A 21,966-nucleotide genomic window follows, 5' to 3' on the forward strand; every position below is an offset into this window, starting at 1 on the left:
TATGCCAGTTTCCAGGTCCAATGGGTCTGTTGGATCTATTGACTATCTTTATTCTTAAGAGTTCATTATATGAAAAGTCATCTAATTTGGAATTTATTTAAATAATGTAAATATTCCATGTCTACAAGGTTAAGCATACATATACACTTAATAGAAAAAAGACTGGAAGAATCCTATCGTCCCTTCCCTGCCAGGCATAGCTATGTCAGATTATGAGTTTTAGAACTAGAACTTTAGAAGTCTTCTAGTTCTGCCCCCTCATTTTATAGATAAGGAAATCGTAGCCCAGAGAGGGAAGTGCTTTACCCAAAGTTACACAGGTAGTAAGTGTTAGAACTAGGTTTCTAAGCCAGGTCCCAAATCTAGTGCTCTTTCTACCATACCACAAAGTTGTAGCTAAGCCAGGCAAATTAATTTCTGTTCATTTTGTCTCCCTCTTGGGAAAGATGATTCACTATCTCCTTCAATACTTGTGCTAGTGTTTCTGAGTCCATAAATATACAATTAAAATGCTACTTAATGCACACACACACACACACACACACACACACACACACACACCCTACATTTTCCCACCTCCATGCCTTTACTCATGCTATTCCACATTATTGGAAATTTCTCACTCCTCCTTCTTCCCACCAATTGATATCTTATCCATCTAGTCTAATACCTTATTCAAATAGTACCTCCCCCAAAAAGCCTCCTCTCATCTCTGGCTGCCAACCAATGGTCCTCCAAATCACAAACCTCTACTAAAGTATCTATACACATCATTTTGCATTGTAGTTATTTAACCACCAGAGGGTGGTAGAGCCCACCCAGTTACCTTGACCCTTTTCAGTAAGGAGGATCCAAATGCCAGCACAGTCTCACCATACTAGCAGTTATGTACTCTACCCAACACCAGAGGGAATTCAGGAAAAATACTAAACTTTCTGGTTTTCAAAGAGAAGATGACTTACATCCACATCTCCATACTTTTTGTAAGTGGAAAGACATTTCAATTAGTATAGGACAACAGTTCTCAAATCAATCTCAGAACATCTTTACTACTCTAAAATTGAGAACCCCAAAGAACTTTTGTTTATATAGGTTATAGCTATTGATATTAACATTATTTGAAATTAAAATTGACAACTTTGAAAATATTAATTTTACCTTAATAAACTCATAACATAGTGTTTTAAAATAAAAAACTATATTTTCAGAAAATTTTAATAAGAGTAGCATTGTTTTATATATTTTTGCAAATCTCTTTTAATACCTGGCTTAATAGGAGACAGCTTTATTTTCATAACTACTCCTACATTCAATCTGTTGAAATACATTATTTTACTTAACTATATGAAGAAAATCTAGCTTCATGCAGATTTGCAGTTAAGAAAGGGAGTAGTTGGGGTTTCTTTTTAACCCTTACTGTCTGGCTTAGTATCAGTTCTAGGGCAGAAGAACAGCAAGGGCTAGGCAATTGGGGTTAAGTGATGTGCCTAAGGTCACATAGCTAGGAAGTGCCAAAGGCCACATTTGAACCCAAGTCCTTCTGGATCCAGGCCTAGAGCTCTATCTGTGCTACCTAGCTGCTCTGAGAGTAGAATTTTAACAGGCAGATAACATCGTAGTATCATTATGAAATTTTTTTGGCTCCTTGAAAAGGAGATTAAGTAAATATATTATATATACAAATATATTATATAATATACACACATGTAATATATACACATTTATACATGATATAATACCACACACTCATGGCTTGACTATATACATACACACATATATGAGTACAGACATGCATATATGCATGCAAGTATATATGTGTATAGTCAAGCTATGATCATATGGTGAACTCTATTATGTGACATTCATATGCTTAAAGACTCCTTTGAAATATAGCATGAAAGGAAAAGAGTTAGCCTACAAACATTTCTGAATCATTGACTGTGTATATATAATATATTTACTTAATTAAAACATATACTATAAGGGGCAGCTAGGAAGCACAGTAGATAGAACTCTTGGCCTGGAGTTGGGAGGTCCTAGGTTCAAATCTGGCCTCATATACTTCCTAGCTGTGTGACCCTGGGCAAGTCACTTAACCCCAATTACATAGCCTTTGCCACTCTTTTTTTTTAGAACTGATACTAAGAGAAGGTAAAGGGTTAAAATTTTTTAGAAAATACATAACATATGATATCTTATTCATTACTATAGATTCAAAAGGAATAAAACAATAGATATGCAATAAGTACCACACTTACTAAATAAATACTACAATATTTAGGGTTGTTGTTTTTTTTCTGAGACCTAATCAGTCTACAATTTATAGGCATGCCCCAAACCCATGAGTTACCAGATCAAGTCCAGTTGCTTAAACCAGGATCACCTAGCATCTTCCACTGATTTTCCAGTCAAAGCATCACAAAATATCAAAATCCAGTTGGTGAACTTAAGAACCAAGGTTCCTTAGTTGGTGTCTGTCTCCTTTTCAAGGGCAACCACTGGCCATCTGAATCTGGATATTGATTCTTCCTATGGTTATTCTACTCCAGTTACTTCTACCTTCCTGCTCAACTCATAATCTTGCTCTTGCTTAGAAGCATAACTTTGGCATCACAGCATCATGACAGAAAAAATGGCAATAGGGCCAGAAGCAGCTATATGTCAGCGTCAAAGGAATGTCTTCCTTTTCTCTCTTCTCTCCAAGGTCATGCCTAAGCCACACCATCCGTCATATCTTCTCCAGCATTTTGGTTCTTTTTGTGTCAGTACTGAGTGGGCTTTCGGAAGCTGTACAAGCAAAACAGGTTTAAAAAACACGGAGTCGAGAACTTATCAAAATCCCTGAAAAAGTTATTTGTGTATGTCTTGTGTCCTACTGTATAATGAGTTCCAAAACATTGAGTACTGAGTCTTACTTATTTAATCTTTGTATCATTCCCAGTACTCATTATGTAGTAGGTTATTGCTATTAATAAATATTTCATTAAGTTCGCCTCTAAATACTGAGTAGCAATTCCACAAATATTTTCCATTACCTTAATTAGAGCATTAACTCCAGTGGAGAGTCTTTGAGAATAGTCTAGGCAATAAATGGTGTCTACTAGCTAAGACACTAGTTAAATAGGGGGAAGTTCATCGCTAGTAGGTTTATGGTTGGTAATGAATTCTTTGATCATGGCAATATTTGAAACATCGAAAAAAAATTTAATGGCCTTCAGTTCTACCCAGACAGTTCTCTTTCACTCTGCAGTGAAGATGGCAAAGTAGTGGAAAAGGGGATACTTTGAATCACACAGTTTCTGGACTGTCTATACCCAACAACTTAACTCTTGATAACCTATTATGTGACACCTTTGTCCAGTGACCAACAAATGGACAAACGGACCTAGAGGAAATGAGTCATATTGACTTTGACATTCTCACTATAAATGAAACCGGAAAAGAAAAAAGAAGATCCAACTACATGGAAGGATGGTCATCACACAGCTTCTTCTTGAAGAGGCATATAAAAGAATTAATTTTGTCATGTTTCCAAAGGCAAGAAGAAACATCATTTCATGTGACCCTTGATCATCTTTTATTGCAGTGCTCATGGTAAGTACTTATAAAAAGATCATTGCGATCTATGTACCAACATCTGTTGCAGAGTATGAGAAGGTAGAGAAATTTCTTGAAGAACTCATCATGATCTTCCAGATTAAATCAATGAATACTTTAATATTTGTTATCTTTGTTGCAAAGCTAAGTTGAGAGGAAGATAAATAAATAATGATTCAGAAGTCTAAAAAAAAGAGACAGGCCAAAGACTTGTAAACACTCACATCTCTATATATTTCAGGAAGAGTCAGGGGCACTGGACATAGCAGACACTAAAATGCATCATGTAAAGGAAAGTGATTTCAATCAGACAGAAAACCGGTTACCAGTATAGGAGCCATTTTTAGATTAACTATGTATAGTCAGAATATCAACTAATTAGAGCAAAGATAATTAAGACCATAGTACTTAATAAAAATGAGGAATGAAATTGGGAAAACTCCAATTATATATATGTATGTATATATATATACATATATACACACATACATATATATCTTTTAAAGCTATTGACACTGAAAAGTGGCCAAAAGAACAGATGTGACTCAGACTATTACCATTTCCTTGTGAAATATAACCACTATAAATCAGTTACCACAATGAAGAGACTTTACAAAGCCTAGAAATTGTCTTAGCCAGCAAACATTTGATTTCTTTGATAAAAAGAGACCACTGGCAGAAACCACAGTTTAGAATATAAACTCATTTGTAAAGTTTTGTGGAGGAAGAAGGTAGAATATTATAAGCCCTATCATCTCATAAATTAGGAAGAACCAATAGAGGAAAAAATAGGTTTACAGAAAGCTTAGCAAGAGGCTCAGTTAAACCAGATCACTCCCAAGAGCGCCTGAAGGATGAAATTGGAAGGAAAAAACATGAAAATGAAAAAGATTGTCATGGTTTCTATAATCAATTATGTTCTCCATTAATGAACAGTACAATTACCTATCATATTTAAAGTTTTAACATAACCCCTGGTATGCTGTGTGAGGAAATAAAAATTTCACTAAAGAAAATAAAGGTGGGAAGCATAACCAGACTAAGCCATGTGTACATATACAAGTCCCATGCTGGAAGCAACCGGTTTTGGGGGCGGGCATTCCAGGACCAATTCTAAGGATATCTGAAAATAGTGATAATAGCATATGCTTGGAAGAAAATGACTCATTCCCCCCAAAAAATGACCAAGAAATTTTAGTAACTATTGACCCATAGAAATAGTTTGCATTTATATATTGCTTTTAAAGACTGCAAAGTACTTTACATAGATTATCTAATTTGGGCTTTACAACAATCCATTGTCTGGATACAAATATTATTCTTCCCATTATACAAATGAGGAAACTGAGGCCCAGAGAGGTTAACGGACATACCCAGAGTCACATAGGTACTAAATGTTGAAGACAGAACTTACACCCAGACTTTCCTGACTTTAAAGCCATCACTTTATCCACTGTCACATTGCTCACTTTCCCATCTACAAAATCTTTATGAAAGTAATCTAGAAACCATTGTTGAAATGGTATAAGGTTACAGTCTTTTACAAATAGTATTCTAGAACAAACTATGCTTTAAAATATGCAACTAAAGGCAAATGCAAAATTATCCAGTGTTTATTTTTACACTGTAAAAAATGCTGTCCTCCAAGGAGGTATCTCCCATGTATTGTTATTATTATACAAGATTCCTTGAAAGATGTGACAGCTGAATAACTTTATTCAGTAACAATGATGACTAATATCAAGCAAGGAAAAATAGGTAAGTGTACATCTGACAGAGGTGTTTGTCCCTGTCATCAGTGATTCCAGGAGTTGAAATAGAAGAGAAATTTCTAATAGTGATATTCCTCATATGCTCCTCTTTCTATGTGATGTGTTGATGGCACCAAACCCTAGAATACTTCAGAGCTTCCTAAAGCAAAGAAGCATAATTACTCAGAAGAATTCAGTTAGGAAAAAACAAGCAGATGAAGAATGCCTGTTGTTCAGACAAGAGGTGTAACTGAATGGACAGCTCTTAGAGCAGAGCTATCCACCAGTATATCTATCTTAGACAAACATTGCAGACAGTTAATGAACTGAATGAAGAGCTGAATGGGAGGAAATGAGACTAAGTTGCACATGATAAATTATGTGTATCTTTCACTGACTCCAAGCTTTTCATGAAACATAGGTTCATCATTTAAAAATCAATATTCCAGTCATGAAATACCACAGTTTCCAAAAAAAATTTTAGGCCACATGATGGACATGAATAGACTGCTGTGTATTACAAACAAAAATTTACAGAAAGGAAGTAGCATTAAATTAGATGCATGACTGGAAACAGGTGGGTTGTTCATACCGATGGACAGTCAATATGCTTCATTGGGATGACAATAATATTAAGAGACCTAGAGGAAGGTCTTAAACATATTGGGTGGACCCTTCATAGAGGAATTATAGAAGGACATGGACAAGAGTTAAAGTAAATGAGAAGGGTAGGAGGGGATAGATTTGTAACTACTATCACTGGAGAGATTATCCATATCATCAGATCAAAGATCCATCATAAACATATAAAGTGCTAAAAAAATGTAGATTAACCATCCCCCTCATTTTACAGATGAGGAAACTGGTATCCCAGAGAAACTAAGTCATTTACCTATAATCATATAAATGTTAAATAACAGTAGGCAAGGGAGATACATGTACTACAGAAAGGAAGTCAACCCAAATAACTGTATTGATCTTTACCACAGAAGAGCATCATGTTCCCCAGGGCCTTTCTCTCTAGCTGTGTCTGTAAAAGGTAATGTGAATTCAAGGAACTCCCATTCTTTACACTGTCTGCTCTGAGGTAGGAACCAACTGGTACACTGGTATAGAGCCCTGGTTAGGGAACAGTTGAGTCCAAGCTCTGAGTTGAATTTGGAAGCAAAAGGCACAAAGTATACTGAAGTTATGGGACTGGGTGGTTTTAATGGTGGTAATCATTTCTGAGTGTCAGGTACAATTAATGAAATAAATTTAGAAAAAGAAGTTTTGGTCTCAAATCTCAAACCAGATCCTACCCATACTTGATAGACTAAATAAAATGTGAACTCTATGAATCCTTATCTCATCCTTCCAGCTGCAGGTGATTCCTGTATCATCTGATCTCAGAACTGAACTTCTGTTAATGAACATATCTCATTTATGTTTTTGTACACACTGGGACTTTGTCTTATTTATCTTTGTATTTCCTCCAGCCTCAAGCACAATGCATAATATTTAGTAGCTGTAGAACCACTGACAAGTGACATCACTTCTGTGAGCCTGGTTCTTCAACCAGGTTATTATAGGGGAAAATGTACTGTTCTTAATGTGCATGATAAATGTTTAGTAAATGTTCAGTGACTAAATAAATTGGAGTTTGTAGCAGGAAACATCTTTCCAATAACATGTTGTCATCAATAAGTAGTAATTGGTTAGAAGCCTCTCTGAAAGGTAATAAATGGCAGAATTCAACTCAATTTATGGAAGCTTCAGCAGGTAGCTGTTGGGTATGTAGGGGTGCTTCTCTTACATTTTTCTTTCATGCAGGTAACTGTTCCCGAACCACTTGTCACCTTCCAAGTCCTGGAAAGGGGGGGAGAGCAGCCAACATGGAATCTGTGAAGCCTCTCTATATGATGGCCCTTGGCTTGCTTGTCAAATACCCTGATTCAGCACTGGGACAGCTCCACATTGAAAGCACTTTGGATGGAAGCAAACTGTATATTACAGGAAATGGTGTCCTCTTTCAGCATGTCAGGTAAATCCTTGAAAATTTCCCCTCTGGGAAAAGGAAACAATTGGAAATCTTATTTTAGCTTTGTGTTTCATCATAAATAAGACCTTAAGCTGCCCAGAAATAGCCCCTAAATTGCAGAGGAACTATGCGACTCCCATTGTCTGGCCCTGTTGGATAGTGTGACACTAGAGTTATGGAAAGGAGCCCTGTTTCAGCACGGTTCTAATGTTGCCTTTCTAAGAGTAAACTAGCTCCCTAAACTTTTCTAGGGATGAGATCCAAAGTAGCTCAGCACAGAGAGCCAGGAACTAGGAGGTAGTTACTTCACTCACTCATAGCTATGCCAAATTCTTGAATGTCACTGTCTTCCCATATTTCAGACCTTCACAATACATAAAAACATTAGTTATCCAGCTTGTATATTTTTATTCATTGTGTTTCATCCCAAAAGGCACCATTCATGTAAACTATTGGGGACAACTGATTCAATATGAATAGCTTCTGGAATGACAATTTGTTACCTAATCCTTAAGAGATCCTGAATTTCCTAGAGTAAAAATGTGACCAGAACTACTTATATTTTAATCAGGGAAGACTATATTGGAGATGATAGATTAGAACTAGTTCTATGTTCTTGGTATAGTTAGTTTAAAGGGAAAATATCCTCAAGGTTGAGGGTGAAGGATTTGGGAGGGGAAAAAAGACTCAAGTTCTCCATGACAGAGTTTCTCTTTTGGATAGGAATTGGCTGGGAACCTGCAGACTTCCCCTAACAGAGACAATTTCAGAAGTATATGAGCTGTGTGCCTTCTTGGACAAGAGAGACATCACTTATGAACCTATGAAAGTTGCTTTGAAAATACATCTTGAACCCAAAACTCCAACTCACAACAAGTTGCTTGGTAAATGAGCCTATTGATCAATCTGCAGTTTAATGTCAAGGGTGGGAGTATCAAGATTTGTGAAGATGTGGTAAGTAATATGAAACTGGAGATGAGCTAAGGACAGTATATGAAAGAAACAAAAACCTAAGGTCAGAAATTGAAGTCTCCCTGTAGGACAAATTTATTACCAATTCATCTCAGAATAAGAGCCCAAGTGTCAGTTTCCTGTAAGTTACCCAGATAGCTTCAGGTAGCAAATACTTGATCATTACTCTCATAAAATAGTGCTCATCAACCATTCATGAAGTCCCAAACACTCTATAGGCCATGGAAAGCAACCATCTCTCCTCTCAGTGAACTTACACTCTATCCTCATATTATGAAGCACTTAACCCCAATTGACCTCAAATGAAAAGTAAATGATATAGGTTGGGCACAACTATATTAAATGTGTACCTTAATTTCTTTTACACATATAGTGTGATCTGTTTCCCATTTAAAGCAGGAAATTTTGCTGAAACTAGTTTCAAGACATCCAAATAGAACCTAAATACATTTTTTTCCAAGAATTGGGGCAATATATTATTTTTTACATAATAAAGCACCTACTACTCTCCATGTACCTTTTTTTGGTAGAAATTAAGTGGCTTTAGAGGGACAGCTCTACAAACATTTGTACAGCCTCCATCAAAAATCCTCAGATAACTTTCATAATTCATTCTTAACAATTTCAATGAAATTTCACAAACATTAGAAATAGCTACCCAATGTGTTTTGCATGCTAATACGTGTATAACCCAGGTCAAATTATTTACCATCTGAGGAGGGAAGGGAGTAAGAAAGACAATTTGTATCTTATAATCAGATAATGTAAGTTGTCAGAAAATGTAAGTTGAAAAAATGTTATTATATATAATTGGTAAAATAAAATATATTTTTTAAGTTTTTAAATTTTTTTAACTAAAAAAAGAAATAGCTACTTAAGAACCAGAGTCAGTCCCTTAGGTAGAGTTAGAGAACCATCTACCCTAAATGTCCACTTAGACAGAATAGATTGCCTTAGAGGAAACCAGGCTTCTTGGTTCCTCATCGCTTTTCCCAGAATAACAGTAACTCATATTCATTTGGTATTCATTACTTACACAGCACTTTCTTCATACTGACCCTATGAAATGGAAAGTATAAATATTATTAGCCCTATTTTTACACATTAGAAATGTCTATTCCATTAGGCATTTTTTGTCATTTTTCAATTGTGTCCAATACTGCATGACCTCAATCTGGGGTTTTCTTGGCAAACTGGAGTGGTTTGCTGTTTCCTTCTGCAGCTCACTTTACATATGTGGAAACTTAGGCAAAGAGGGTTAAGTGACTTGACCAGGGCCACAGAGCTAGTAAGTGTCTGAGGCTACATTTGAACTCAGTCTTCCTGACTCCAGGCTCCGCACTCTATCCACTACATTACCTAAAGCATTTGACTATTTGGCATATCTATTTCTAATTAATTGAAAGAAATCTGTAGAGAGAAATGAGGCAGGAGCATTATCTGTGAATAGCATCAGCTGTCACTTTGGTTCCTCTTGACTAAGTAGCACAATCCTTTTGATCCTAGGTTTAGAGCTAGAAGAGGGCTTAGAGATCACTGTGTATATCATCTAGTCTGTCTTTTTTTAATGGATAAGGAAACTAAGGCACAGAGAGGTTAAATGACTTGCCTAAGGTCACACAGATAGCGGGTGGGCTGAGTTGAATAAAGGCCCTCAGACTCTAAATTCTATGCCCATGATATCCAATGATCCCTTAGAAAGCAGAGATACTTAGCAACTGAGTCCAGGGCCTCATACTTGTATGGCATGTTCTCTCCCCATTGAGCTTCATAGTGGTGCAGAATCTCAGGGTACTTACTGCATAAGTCCTAGAAATTCCCTACCTCAGGCCCACTTCTGGTTCTGTGATATCTCCATTTTAATTGGTTTTTCTTAGATGATGCTTGGACAGCAGAGATCACAGTCTATTCACCTCATCAGATTGTGAAAGTTTATGTAGGAAGCCACTGGTATGCAACCTCCCTACAGACCCTTCTGAAGGTACTGCTCTCTATGGGTTTGCTTTTTTCTTCTTTCCTACTTTGTTTACTCTCGCTGTAGCTAGTCACCAAAATAATAATAGTTTACATTTTACATGGGGCATTAAGGTTCAGGAAGAGCTTTACATTATTTCATTTGATTCCTATAACACTAGAAGTAGGTACTATCAATATTATTCCTATTTTCTAGATGAGGAGAGCAAGGCTTAGAGGCAAAGTAATAACCTTCCCACTTTCATACAAATAGTAAGGGACAGGTCTGTAATCCAAACTGATGTTTTCTGACCCTAAGTGCACTGCTTACTCTACTATGCCATTCATAGACAACTATAATGAATTTACAATAAGAGTCTGCTCACATGTTTTTTCCACCAAAATCTGGTATGGCACTGAGGAGTAAGTTGGTGGGCTAATTGGGGAGGGTCCCTCTTTGTGTGGTTTAGAATGAAAGGTAGGATCTGAGCACACTATTTCCAGGTACCATCAGACAGGAAATGCCCTAGGGAACAGGGAGAAGGCTCAGCAGAGACCACATGTTGAGCAATTAGGAGGAAAGATTTCCTGATGCTTTGGCTTCCTACTAATTCAGAATGGCTGATGAGGCAGGAAGAAGACCCCCAAAGTACCTTCTATTGGAAGAAATGAGATGAAAACTAGGGAACCTAGGAAAGACCTGCCTCTTTACTAAAGAGACTAATGCTTGGAACTGACTGAGGTCTAATTTCCTCCCCTAGTATCCAGAACTGCTGTCTAACCCCCAAAGAGTATATTGGATTACATATGGACAGACTCTGTTAATCCATGGAGATGGACAAATGTTCAGACACATTCTCAACTTCCTTAGACTTGGCAAACTATTCTTACCAACTGAATTTAAGTAAGTGAAAAAGAGAAAGTTACCTGAAGAAAGTTATCTAGATTGATATCAGCTTATCCAAAGAAGATTTATTTGGGGCCATGGGCGAGTGTAGAATATTCCTGACATGTGAACTAAGGTATTCTCCAAAAGAGATGAAATAACCATTCTGGTTTCATTCCAGAAGGAAAAAATTTAGAAATCTTAGAAATGAAAGAGACCAAAGAGATCATCGACTCTATTTTATAGAATATAGATAAAGGCTTCCGAGTCCAATAGATGTTAAGTTACTTACTTCCCCAAGGCCACACAATAAGACAACGGGGTTAGAAACCAGGTTTTCTGGCATTTGGTTCCTATTTGGTTCACTATAAGATGCCAGTGATGCCATAGCACTGTTTATGTGTGAATATGGAAACTCAAGAGCAAAGTTGAATAAAAGACCTGGAAGATTGGAGGAATACAAAGTAGTTATCATCTCTCTTCCCAAAATTGCTTAAAACCTGTGCCTTTGCCCCTATTACAACCTGCTTCATATTTATACCTCTCTGTGTCCGTGTCATATTCCTCCCAGTAGAATATAAGTTTCATGACATTTTACTGCTGCTTTACAAAATCTTCTGTCTCCAGCTCATGGAACAGAGTCTTGCAGGTAATATATACGCTTAAGAATGCCCATTGAATTGAACTTGACCTAGTATGAAATAGCCAAGAATTGATTCGAATCCTTTAAGGTTATCACTGGGTTAGAGGAGAAAGAAGGCAAAGAAGGTGAGTAAAAGGCAGAGGTCATTCTAACAATCTGAGTTACCTGATAATGCTCCCCCTCCAACCTCAAATATTACTTTGTTTTCCACCTCCCTGATGCCCTTGTTATGTAATAATATAACTACATTGGTATCTCTTCCTCCTCTACTAGACTCTGAGTTCCATAAGAGCAGAGAATAAACTATCTCTCTCAGTCACTAACACAATGCTTAGGCACATGAGGACACTTAATGCTTCCTTGATTGTCACATCAGGAATCCTGGTGTCATGGGTGCCAAAATGAACCCTCCCAATCAGAGCATACTCTTGGTTCAGCCCAGAATAGTAACGAGTTGCCAAACTGACATGCCTATTATTATTTGCAGAGAATGGCCTCTCTTCTGTCAGGAAGTTGAGGAGTACAGAATTCCCTCTCTATCAGAAGCCCTTTCTCAGTGTGAGGCTTACAGGTAAGGAAAATCTTCTCAGGAAATACGGGCTAAGGGTTTCTGTTACATGAATCCCATTAGGCAAAATCTTCTCCAAAACACACTTGTTCTATATAGTGTAGACATGGAACTAATTCAGAGATGTATCCAACAGAGGTCAGTACTGGTGAGACACTGATAAACTCTTCCAGAACACATTTTAAAAGAATAACTTACATTCCTATAGTATTTTATGTTTTACAAAACAATTTCTTCAAAGAAACCCAGTGAAGTAGGCGGTAAATCATTATTGAAGGCAATTTAGAGATAATCTATCTCATTTGACAGGTAAGGAAACTGAGATCCAGGCAGAGGAAATCTCCTGTCCAAATTTAACCAGTAAGATTTCTGACAGAGCTGGGACAAGAGCCTTTGCTTCACATGCCTAATCCACTTTGGGTTATTTCATGCCATAAAATCTTACCTGTGGCTGAAGTCAATACATGCCAGTGATTATACAAACATCTTGGAGAGGAGAGGGGGCAATGCTCCACTCATGGAGAAGGAAGTGGGTTCTCAGCTGGGGGGAAGTGAAGCACAAACCTAAACGGAAATCAGACTTGAGACCAAAGTGACTTGTTCCAAGAAGCAATTCTCAACTATATCAGTCCTTGGGTTTTAATGTTCTGAAGACCCTCAGATGCTCGAGAATTAGAGACCAGACCAGGAAGTCGGAATGTGGGTATGTTTAGAATCAGTTTGAATCAAATCCATTCCCATTCCCATAATGGTTCCCTGAGATCCCGACTTTCACTGAGCATTGCCAGGCTGCTGTGATTGTAGTGAGGTCTGCCATGCCTCCCATGGCCCCTGTATCAGGCAGACCCTGAGGCCTCTGCCACTTCCCCTTCCCACCTTCTGCAGTCAGTGCTTTCATGTCCAGCCCATGGGCAGCCTCAAGGACTGGGTGATAGTGGGGGACATCTGCTCACTGACTGGGCCCCAGTTGGATTTTGCAGATCATGGACCCAAGAGAAGGAGTCTGAGAGTGAAGCAGCTTTTCCCATCCGGAGACTGCATGTGGTGACTGAAGGTCCACCTGTGGAGCTCAGCAGAGGCCCTAAGGAAGTAAGTAGTCGAGGCTCTGCTGAGTATCCCACTCGCTCTCCTCAGCTCACAGCTTGTGACCCTTATCCTGGCAGCTGTAAGACTTGGCCCAATCACTTAACTTCTCTTGAGTTTCAGTTTTCTCATCTGTAAGCATGAAAGCACTATAAAAATGTTAGTTATCATCAAAGCAGCTAGAATTTAGAGAGCACTTTCAGATTGGCAAAGTATGATAATTTGTTGTTATTCACTTGGGTCTGACTCTTCATGCCCCATTTGAGGTTTTCTTTGCAAAGATACTGGAGTGGTTTGCCATTTTCTTCTCTACCTCATTTTATAAGATGAGGAAACTGAGGCCAACAGAGTGAAATGACCACCATCAACAACAGCTAGCTAACATTTATATAGCATTTACTATGTGCCAGACATTGTGCTATGCAATTATTACCTCATTTGTTCCAATAGCCTTGGGAGGTATCCCCATTTTACAGGTGAGGAAACTGAGGCATAGAGAGGTTAAGTGACTTTCATAGTAGTCACTACAAGTATCCAAGACTGATTTGTGCTTGGGCCATCCTGACTCTAGGTCCAATGCTCTTGTCCATCTAGCTCCTCATCCTCAGTGCCTCCTACTTCTTTGGCAGTTTCCTTCCACATTGGCTAATTGCTTTCAAAAAACTTTACCTCTTATGGACAGGGACCATTACCCACTGCTATGTGAGAGCCCTTTTGGATTTACTCAACACTTGTAAATAATACCTATTAATATCACTGCCCCTGCTGGAGAAAGCCTGCCCTTAGGACATCATCCAAATGACTGACAATCTACTTCAGTTGCGAGCTCCTGGGGGAATAGACAAATTGATTAGTCCTCAGGCTGAGAAACAACCTGGAATAATACTAGCCCAAATTTCTAAGAATGCTTTGAGAGTATTGGATTTGAAGTCAGAGGACCCAAGTTCAAATCTTCTCTTTGCTACTCTCCCTGGCACCACCCTCCCCATCTTTTCGTGAATGAGCCAAACAACTCTTTGAAGACTCAGGTTTCTCCTTTGTAAAATGAGGGGTTTAGAAAAGGTGAACTCTCTGTTAACTTTCCAAGTTTAATTCTGACGCATCCTCTGATGTAGGTAGTTCGTGGTTCATCACCACCATTTTATGGAGGAGAAAAATAAAGGTGACATGCTCAGGATTAGAGGGCCTTATAAGTCCACGTCAGGCCCTGAACCCAGGCTCAGACTATTCTGTTTTCTCCTTTTTCAGACTGCCCCCTGCATGCCTGTGGAATTTAGAGACTGCTGTGGGACACCATGGAGCAAAGTGAAGGGAGTACCAGCCAGGCCAAGCCTACCAGAGGAGAATGAACAATATACTAGAACAATCCACTTGTCCCTGTGCAGAGGTGTCAAGAGAACCAGTAACCCCGGAGTGTATCCTCAGTGCCCAGGGCTGTTTGCCAACCCCAGGCACTGGAGCCATCCTGAGAGCCCTCCAAAGAAGAAGTGCTCCACAGTCAATATCATCCCCAAACCAGAAACTACAGATCCTCCTGTCACTCCCATGCAGAAACTGATTTCCCTTGTTCGAGAGTGGGACATGGTCAACTGTAAGCAGTGGGAATTCCCACCAGTGGCAACCTCCAGAAGCACAAACCTAGAGGAATCCACAGCACGGCCACTCTCTGGGAACGAGGCAGCTTGCCAGCTCAGTCCAGCCATCGCTCCTTGGAAAACTCGACCAGCTGCTGCAGAGAAGACTCCAAGTCCCCAGGCAGTGACCATAGCCAAGGAAAAAGGCCCAGAGCAAATATTCAGGCCATATCTCCCCATGAAAAGAACAGTTGCCTTGAAAGATTGGGGAAGGCAGGGAGCAAAAGAAAAAGGCGAGTACCAATAAAACATTTATTAAGCATCTCCCATAGCCACAACACTCTGGTAAGCATTGGAGAAGAGACAAAATTTATAGGAGCCAGTGCCTGCCTTTAGGATGCTTATAGTTCAATAGTGTCCCCAGACACACTCTTCTTGTAAAATCCATAAAACATGACAAGGACAAACAAAGGATTATTTTAGTAAGAATTTTCAGAGGCTTAGAGCCTAGAGGGACTCTAGGAATCATTTTGTTCAGACATTACCCAAAGTATATTGTGTGGGTCTCCAGTGTTCTGGGAGATGAAAGGCAAGGAGGGGCTCCTTGCAGAACCTGTAATGTTAGCAGTATTACCCCCAAATTATTAAATGTGAAATTCTATACCAGAAAGCTAGAACATGCAGCAGTTTCAGTATGAAAATAGATTTACTTTCTTCTGTATTGCTCCAAATATCACCAATTTCCTTTGTACATATAATGTGTTTCCCTGAACTAACATTTATGGTTCCTACCAATGTATTTCAAACTCAAAAGAGTTCCATGGCCAAGTTAGTTTGTCAGAACACTATTAGCCCCAATCCCTCCTTCTACAGAGGAGGAACAGAGGCCCAGGGGCAGGAAGTGGCTTTATTCATAGTCACATTACAAGTTAATAACAAAATCAAGATTAGAACCTATCAAGTTTCTGCAATTTAATCCTCTTTCTTTCTACCACATTATACTCTTTCTGATTATATTCTTCACCTGACACTGCTCTCGAGTACAGGGTGAGAATATCTGCCCCTCTATGTATAAGCCTGGATTCTGTCGGAAGGTGGTCAGATAGACCTGCAGGGGAGACATCAAGTAGCCAGAAAACACATGAACAGAGGTTAAATTCATTACAACTACTATGTCTCTATAATGAAAAGATTTCTAACCATTAGCTCCCTCATTTTAAGTGAGATTTGCTGCCTCCAATGACTTTTGTTGTTTCAAAATAATTTTCCCCTTTCTCTATTCAATTCCTGCTTCTGGTCCACTTTATTCAGGCTCTAAATTCATGTCTCCAAGACAACCAGAGCTTCAACTAGACATCCACCATAGTGGTTTGGCCATCTGTGGAAGCAGTTGAGTACATATGAGTCCCACGTTTTCACACCTCTGAAGAATGTTTGCACTGGAATCCAGGGGAGGGAAACTAGTGCCAGCAACAGAATTGAGAGTAAATTGCCAGCGTCTGTAATCATGAGGCTGCCTCTCTGGGGGAGATTCTCCACTCATAGACATATTAGCATTAATAGGGACCTATGCAGACAGAATATCAGAATGTATTATCATCATATTGAAGGTAGAAGGCACCATAGAAATCTTCTAGTTTCTTCTACAGAGACCTCTGTTCCTGAGCCACCTGCACTTGAAAGTGATGAGCTGGATGATGTGGGGATCATTCTCAAAGTGACCCATCCCCCAGTCGTTGGGAGTGATGGCTCCTGCACATTCTTTGAGGACAGTGTGGTATATACCACCCAGCTCGATGACATCAGACTAGCCCCACCTAAGACCAACACTCTATCTAGAGGTTAGTGAAGGGGATAAATAATTAGGGAACTCTTGTCTCTGATAGAACTTCTTAAGCCTTCTCCCAGATGTGTTGTTTTTAGGAGACCAGCCTTCTCATAGGATCACAGCATGAGAGGATTAGAGCTGGAAAGAAGAAATTATTCAATTCAAACTCCTCATTTTATAGATGAGGAAACTTATTTATTCAAGGTTACATAGATAATACTTACAGAATCATTCACATTCGACTCATTCAATTCCAAATCTAGAACTCTTTCTCTAATTCAGGCTTCTCTGGAGATCAAAGACTATCAGAGCAAAGGAAAGCCTTCAGAGATGGAAACTTGTAGTTAAAGGGATTGGTGTATCTGGGACTCCAGAGAGGCCTGTTAGGGAGTTTTGCTCTAATACAATGAGCAGAAATAGCAAGCAGAAAAAGGCTGGGATACAAGAAGATGCAGTCTTTTTCAAGTGATCCTTCTTAAAGATCCTCATTCCAAGGTCTCTATGTGGAATCAAGGACTATATAATAATCTGTTGGTTATCATACTGTATAAAACTGGCCTTACCTTCTTTCTGCAGAGGTGACTTTCCTGAGTTTCTCTCTGTCCCGGGAGGAGATGTTTTATGCCCGAAAATGCCACTGTTTTCTGACCGACATCATCTTGGATTCTATTAGACAGAAGGACCCCAAAGCAGTGACGGCCAAGGTGGTATCCCTGGCCAATAGGCTGTGGGTATGTGTGATCTTCCCTCTATCTTGGGGCTGGGGCTAGAGGTAAGTCTGGGATCTCTACTATCTTCAGTCTAGGATATTACCAGTGGCCCTATGAAAAGCCTCTGGGGACACCCAGAGGGGTTTTCTCAATCTCTTGGATTGAGAAACCCCTACTTTTTCTATTCCCTTATCTAATCAACAAGAGGAGGATTCGAGTCATGAGTAGACGCCACACTTGGGCCTGGGAGAAATGTGACATGGAATAGAGGAGTGAGGGAACTAGCCAATAATGGAAGGTTTAATAGGGAGGAGATTGATTGGCAAGGAGGAAAAGGAAGGAGAAGGGTCTAAGAGCAGGAAATAGCATGCCTTGGAAGATGGGACATTAGATCAAGAAGGAACTGAAACATGAGCTTCAGGAGAGCAGCCCAGTGTCCCATGCTCCATCTCTGGTGGTAGAGGGTGGCAGGGGAAACAGATGTTGACCTGTGGTTTTCCTGGCAGACCCTTCACATCACTCCCAAACAGTTTGTGGCAGATTTGCTGACCATCACAGGTTTTAAGGACGACAGACACACTCAGGAACGGTTGCACAGCTGGGTAGAGGTAAGCATTCTCTCAGAGCTGGACCAGTCCAGGTTAAGAGCTCCTCAAAGAGAGCTCTGAGATGCTACTGAGGGGACAGGTAGACAAAGGTGGCTCATTATCATCTGTGTGAAAGTGGAAGTGGGGAAAAATTCTCAGTGGTCCCAGCAGAAATCCTATAACCATTTCTACATGTGAGGGGGAAGAGCTTATGGAGCCGGTACCCATAAAGAATAGAAACCTAAGTGAGAGTGTAGAAAACAGCTCCAACAGCTCCAGACATCAATTCTATCCCTGCTCAGCTTTCCTCTCACTCTCATTCCCCATGAACTGCCCTCTGCTGTATGTCAATTAATCAAACATATTAGGGGCCTACAATGGACAGGCAGTATCATAATGTGGAAAGATAGTTGGTTGTAGAATGGGAGTGCCTGACTTTTTAATTGTGTGATGTGGCACAAAATCACTGAGCCTCAGTTTCCTCTTATATAATCTACAGTGATTAGACAAGATCATTTTCAAGATCCTTTCCAACTCTAGCATTCTCTATGCAAGATCCCGTGCTGGGGCAAAAAAGGACTAGTCACTTTATCATTCTGAAGTCAACAAAAATTCATTTATATAATACCTTCTGTGGGTCAGGTATTACCACTTCTATTTTACAGATAAGATGAGGAAACATTAGGCCAACATGTTGCTTGACCTGCACAAGATCCTGAAGTCAAGTGGTTCTGACGTCAAGCTTCAGACACTGGCTTTCTGAGGCTAAGTCCAGAGCCCTTCTCATCCCTCCATATTGCTTCTCTAACAATAAGTCGAGGACAACCTACTGTCTAGAGGGCATGAGGGTTACAAAGACAGGGGCCTTGCCCTCAGGAGTTTATAATTTACTATGATGGCTTAGCTTGGCAAATACACTTTTCTCTGGCTGAGGACCCCAATGGATTCCTGCACATTGCCAGGCTGATCTTACAGTTAGCAAGACTAACACCAAACTTCTCCACAGGGATTAGGGTGTAGAGTTAGTGTGCAGAAGACCAAGGAGACTTGGGGAGGGGGTGAGGAGAAGAGGAAGGACCAGAACAGGTGAGATTTTTCTTTCCAGTGAGCTTGGAAAAGCTGCACATAGGAGAGAGTGCTGTCTTTTTTTGTTTTAAATCCTTGCTTTACAATTGGCGCCCTATCCAGTGAGTCACCTAGCCACCCTCAGAGTGTTCTTCCAATTTAAAATGCCTGAAGTTCTTGGAGGAGGGGGTTGTTAGGAATAAAAGTGATCGGTGATTGGAGATGCTTCTCCTTGCCCGACAGAAAAGCCCTCATAATTGGCTCAAGTGGTCACATCAGAAAATGAGAACAAAAAGTTGGGATAATTGATACATTCATCAGTAGTCAGGATCCCAATAGATCTCAAGTGAGCTAAAATGATGGGCCATACCAATTGTAGAAGTCCTACCCTTGGGTTCAAAAAAGATAGTTGTGCAAGTATTGGGCCTGGGAGAGGTTCAATGTCATTAGACATCAATTGTGAAAAATGCAGGGGAGGAATTGCACCAAAAGCAGAGGTTTCCTCTTCAGAGGAAATTTAACAGTTTGGCATGGCAACCCAAAATCTAATGAGATCTTTGAATAAATAGAGAAAAAATGTCCAGCATGAGATGATAGGTGATCATTTATTAAGAATCTACTCTATGCCAGGCACTGGGCTAAGCCCTGGGGATACACAAAAAGGCAAAAGACAATCCCTGCCCTCAAGGAGCTTCATTCTAATGGGGGAGACAACATGCAAGCAAATATACACAAACAAGCTATATACAGGATAAATGGGAAATAATAAAGGGAAGGTACTGGAATCAGAATGGGGTGAAGACTTCTAGTAAAAGATGAGATTTTAGCTGGGATGGAAAGGAATTGTCCAGGCCTGGGAAACATTCAGAAAAATTACTTAGAGCAGAAAGATGGAGTGCCTTGTTTATGGAGCCACCAGGAGGCAAGTGTCACTTTATAGAAAAGTATGTGGTAGGGCTGGTATAAGAAGTTTGGAAAGGTGGGGGGAGGGAGGCTAGGTTATAAAGGACTTTAAATGTCATTAGAGAGTTTTGTATTTGATCCTGGAAGCAATGGGAAACCAATCACTGGAGTTTATTGAGTAAGGGGATGACATGATCAGATCTCTGTGTTAGGAAAATCACTTTAGTACCGGAACGGAAGATGAGTTGGAGTGGGGAGGCACTTGAGGCAGGTAGACTCACCAGGAACAAGCTATTGCAGTAGTCCAAGGGTGAGGTGAAGAGGTCTGCACCAGGGTTGGGGTAGTGTCAGAGGAAAGAAGAGAGTAATGGTAAACGGTAACATCTGCAGACCTTGGCAACAGGTTAGATATAGGGAGTTCTTGGTGAAGAATCCAGAATGGCTTGTAGGTTTGAGCTGGAGAGAACAGGAAGATGATACTGCCCTTTATAGTAACAGGGAAGGTAGGAGGCAGGAAGGATTTAGATGGGAAGATGACACGTTCTATTTTAAACATATTTGATTTAAGATGTTTGAAAGTTAATTGGAGATGTGTGATTGGAAGTCTGAAGAAAGATTCGGGCAGGATAGGTAGATTTGAGAAGCATCAACATAGAGACGTTCATTAAATCCATGGGTACTGAAGAGATCATTGAATGAGGCAGAATAGAGGGAGAAGAAAGTCCATGACAGAACCTGGAGGATCACCCGTGGTTAGAGGGCATGGTCCAGAAGAGGATCTAGCAAGGAAGCTAGAGAAAGAGCAGCCAGGTAGGAGGAGAACCAAGAGGTCATAAAACTTAACCAGAAAGGTATCAAGAAGAAGAGAGTGGTCAAGTGTCAAAGGCTGCAGAGAGGTCAATGGCGCCTGAAGATGCAGAAAAGGTCATTGCTTCACTGTCCTTTGTCTGAGTCACACCATCCTAAGGTATTGGATCAAGTTCTGGGTACCATGTTTTAGGAGGTACATTGGCAAGCTGGCTGGTGCCCAGAAGAGGGCAATCAGAATGGTGAGTGGTCTCACAAGGCCATGCTATGTGAATATTGGGTAAGGAAAGTAGGGAAAGTTATCATGATGAAGAGATTTAGTGGTGGAGACCTAGACAGCTTTAGGAATTTGATGGGCACAGAAGAATTAGATTTGTATTATTTGACTCCAGAGAGGAGAGAACCAGGAGGAAGGGGTGAAAGGTACAGAAAGGCAGGTTTGAGTTTGGAGGTGAGGAGACTATGGCCCATTACAAATGATGAATTACCAAGAAGTGATGTAAAGGATGTCATCTTAGAAGTGTTTGGTCAGAAAAAAAGACTAGGCAGACATGTATAACCCACAGACAGCCTGGGGGCTCCTACAGTGTCCACATAATATCAAGAATAGGAAAACCCCTCCAGCCATGATGGGGATTGATCTCTTACAGTTGATTCCCAAGAAGAGCAGACCAAGAGTCCCAGAGGATGGTTGTGATTGACATCACAGAAGGGAGGCCCCACTGGGGTTCTGTGATCACCCTACCTCCTCTGCCCCTCTCCAGCAGAGCCATGACTATGTCCAAGCCCGGCCCCATCACTAGCTCAGAGCCTCCTGGGAATTAGACCCACATTGTCTCAGGAGCACCTGAGCTGAGGGCAGTTCTGGCCTGGCTTTCCTTTCAGCTCACGCTGCCATTTGCCCAGAAATACAGCCGCTGTGTGGACCTGCTCATCAAGAAGGGTTTGTCCAGGTCTGTCTCCTACTCAGTCCTGGGGAAGTACCTGCAAGAGTGTTAGAGGAAGAGCCATCCACAGTT

General features: G+C 40.1%; 1 protein-coding gene across 1 annotated transcript in view; it reads left to right on the forward strand.

The window, feature by feature from the left end:
* Positions 1-21,946, forward strand: part of KCTD19 (potassium channel tetramerization domain containing 19) — a 41,373-nt gene extending 19,427 nt beyond the window's left edge. Inside the window, exons 7-17 of the mRNA XM_044659425.1 lie at positions 7,161-7,371; positions 8,092-8,252; positions 10,218-10,321; positions 11,055-11,197; positions 12,310-12,393; positions 13,371-13,479; positions 14,722-15,340; positions 16,697-16,888; positions 17,452-17,606; positions 18,092-18,193; positions 21,833-21,946. Coding sequence (XP_044515360.1) covers positions 7,161-7,371; positions 8,092-8,252; positions 10,218-10,321; positions 11,055-11,197; positions 12,310-12,393; positions 13,371-13,479; positions 14,722-15,340; positions 16,697-16,888; positions 17,452-17,606; positions 18,092-18,193; positions 21,833-21,946 — 1,994 coding nt within the window. The remainder of the gene's footprint in view (positions 1-7,160; positions 7,372-8,091; positions 8,253-10,217; positions 10,322-11,054; positions 11,198-12,309; positions 12,394-13,370; positions 13,480-14,721; positions 15,341-16,696; positions 16,889-17,451; positions 17,607-18,091; positions 18,194-21,832) is intronic.
* Positions 21,947-21,966: the final 20 nt, after the last annotated feature.

The sequence above is a fragment of the Gracilinanus agilis genome, chromosome 2 (assembly GCF_016433145.1).
Source record: "Gracilinanus agilis isolate LMUSP501 chromosome 2, AgileGrace, whole genome shotgun sequence".
NCBI lineage: Eukaryota > Metazoa > Chordata > Mammalia > Didelphimorphia > Didelphidae > Gracilinanus > Gracilinanus agilis.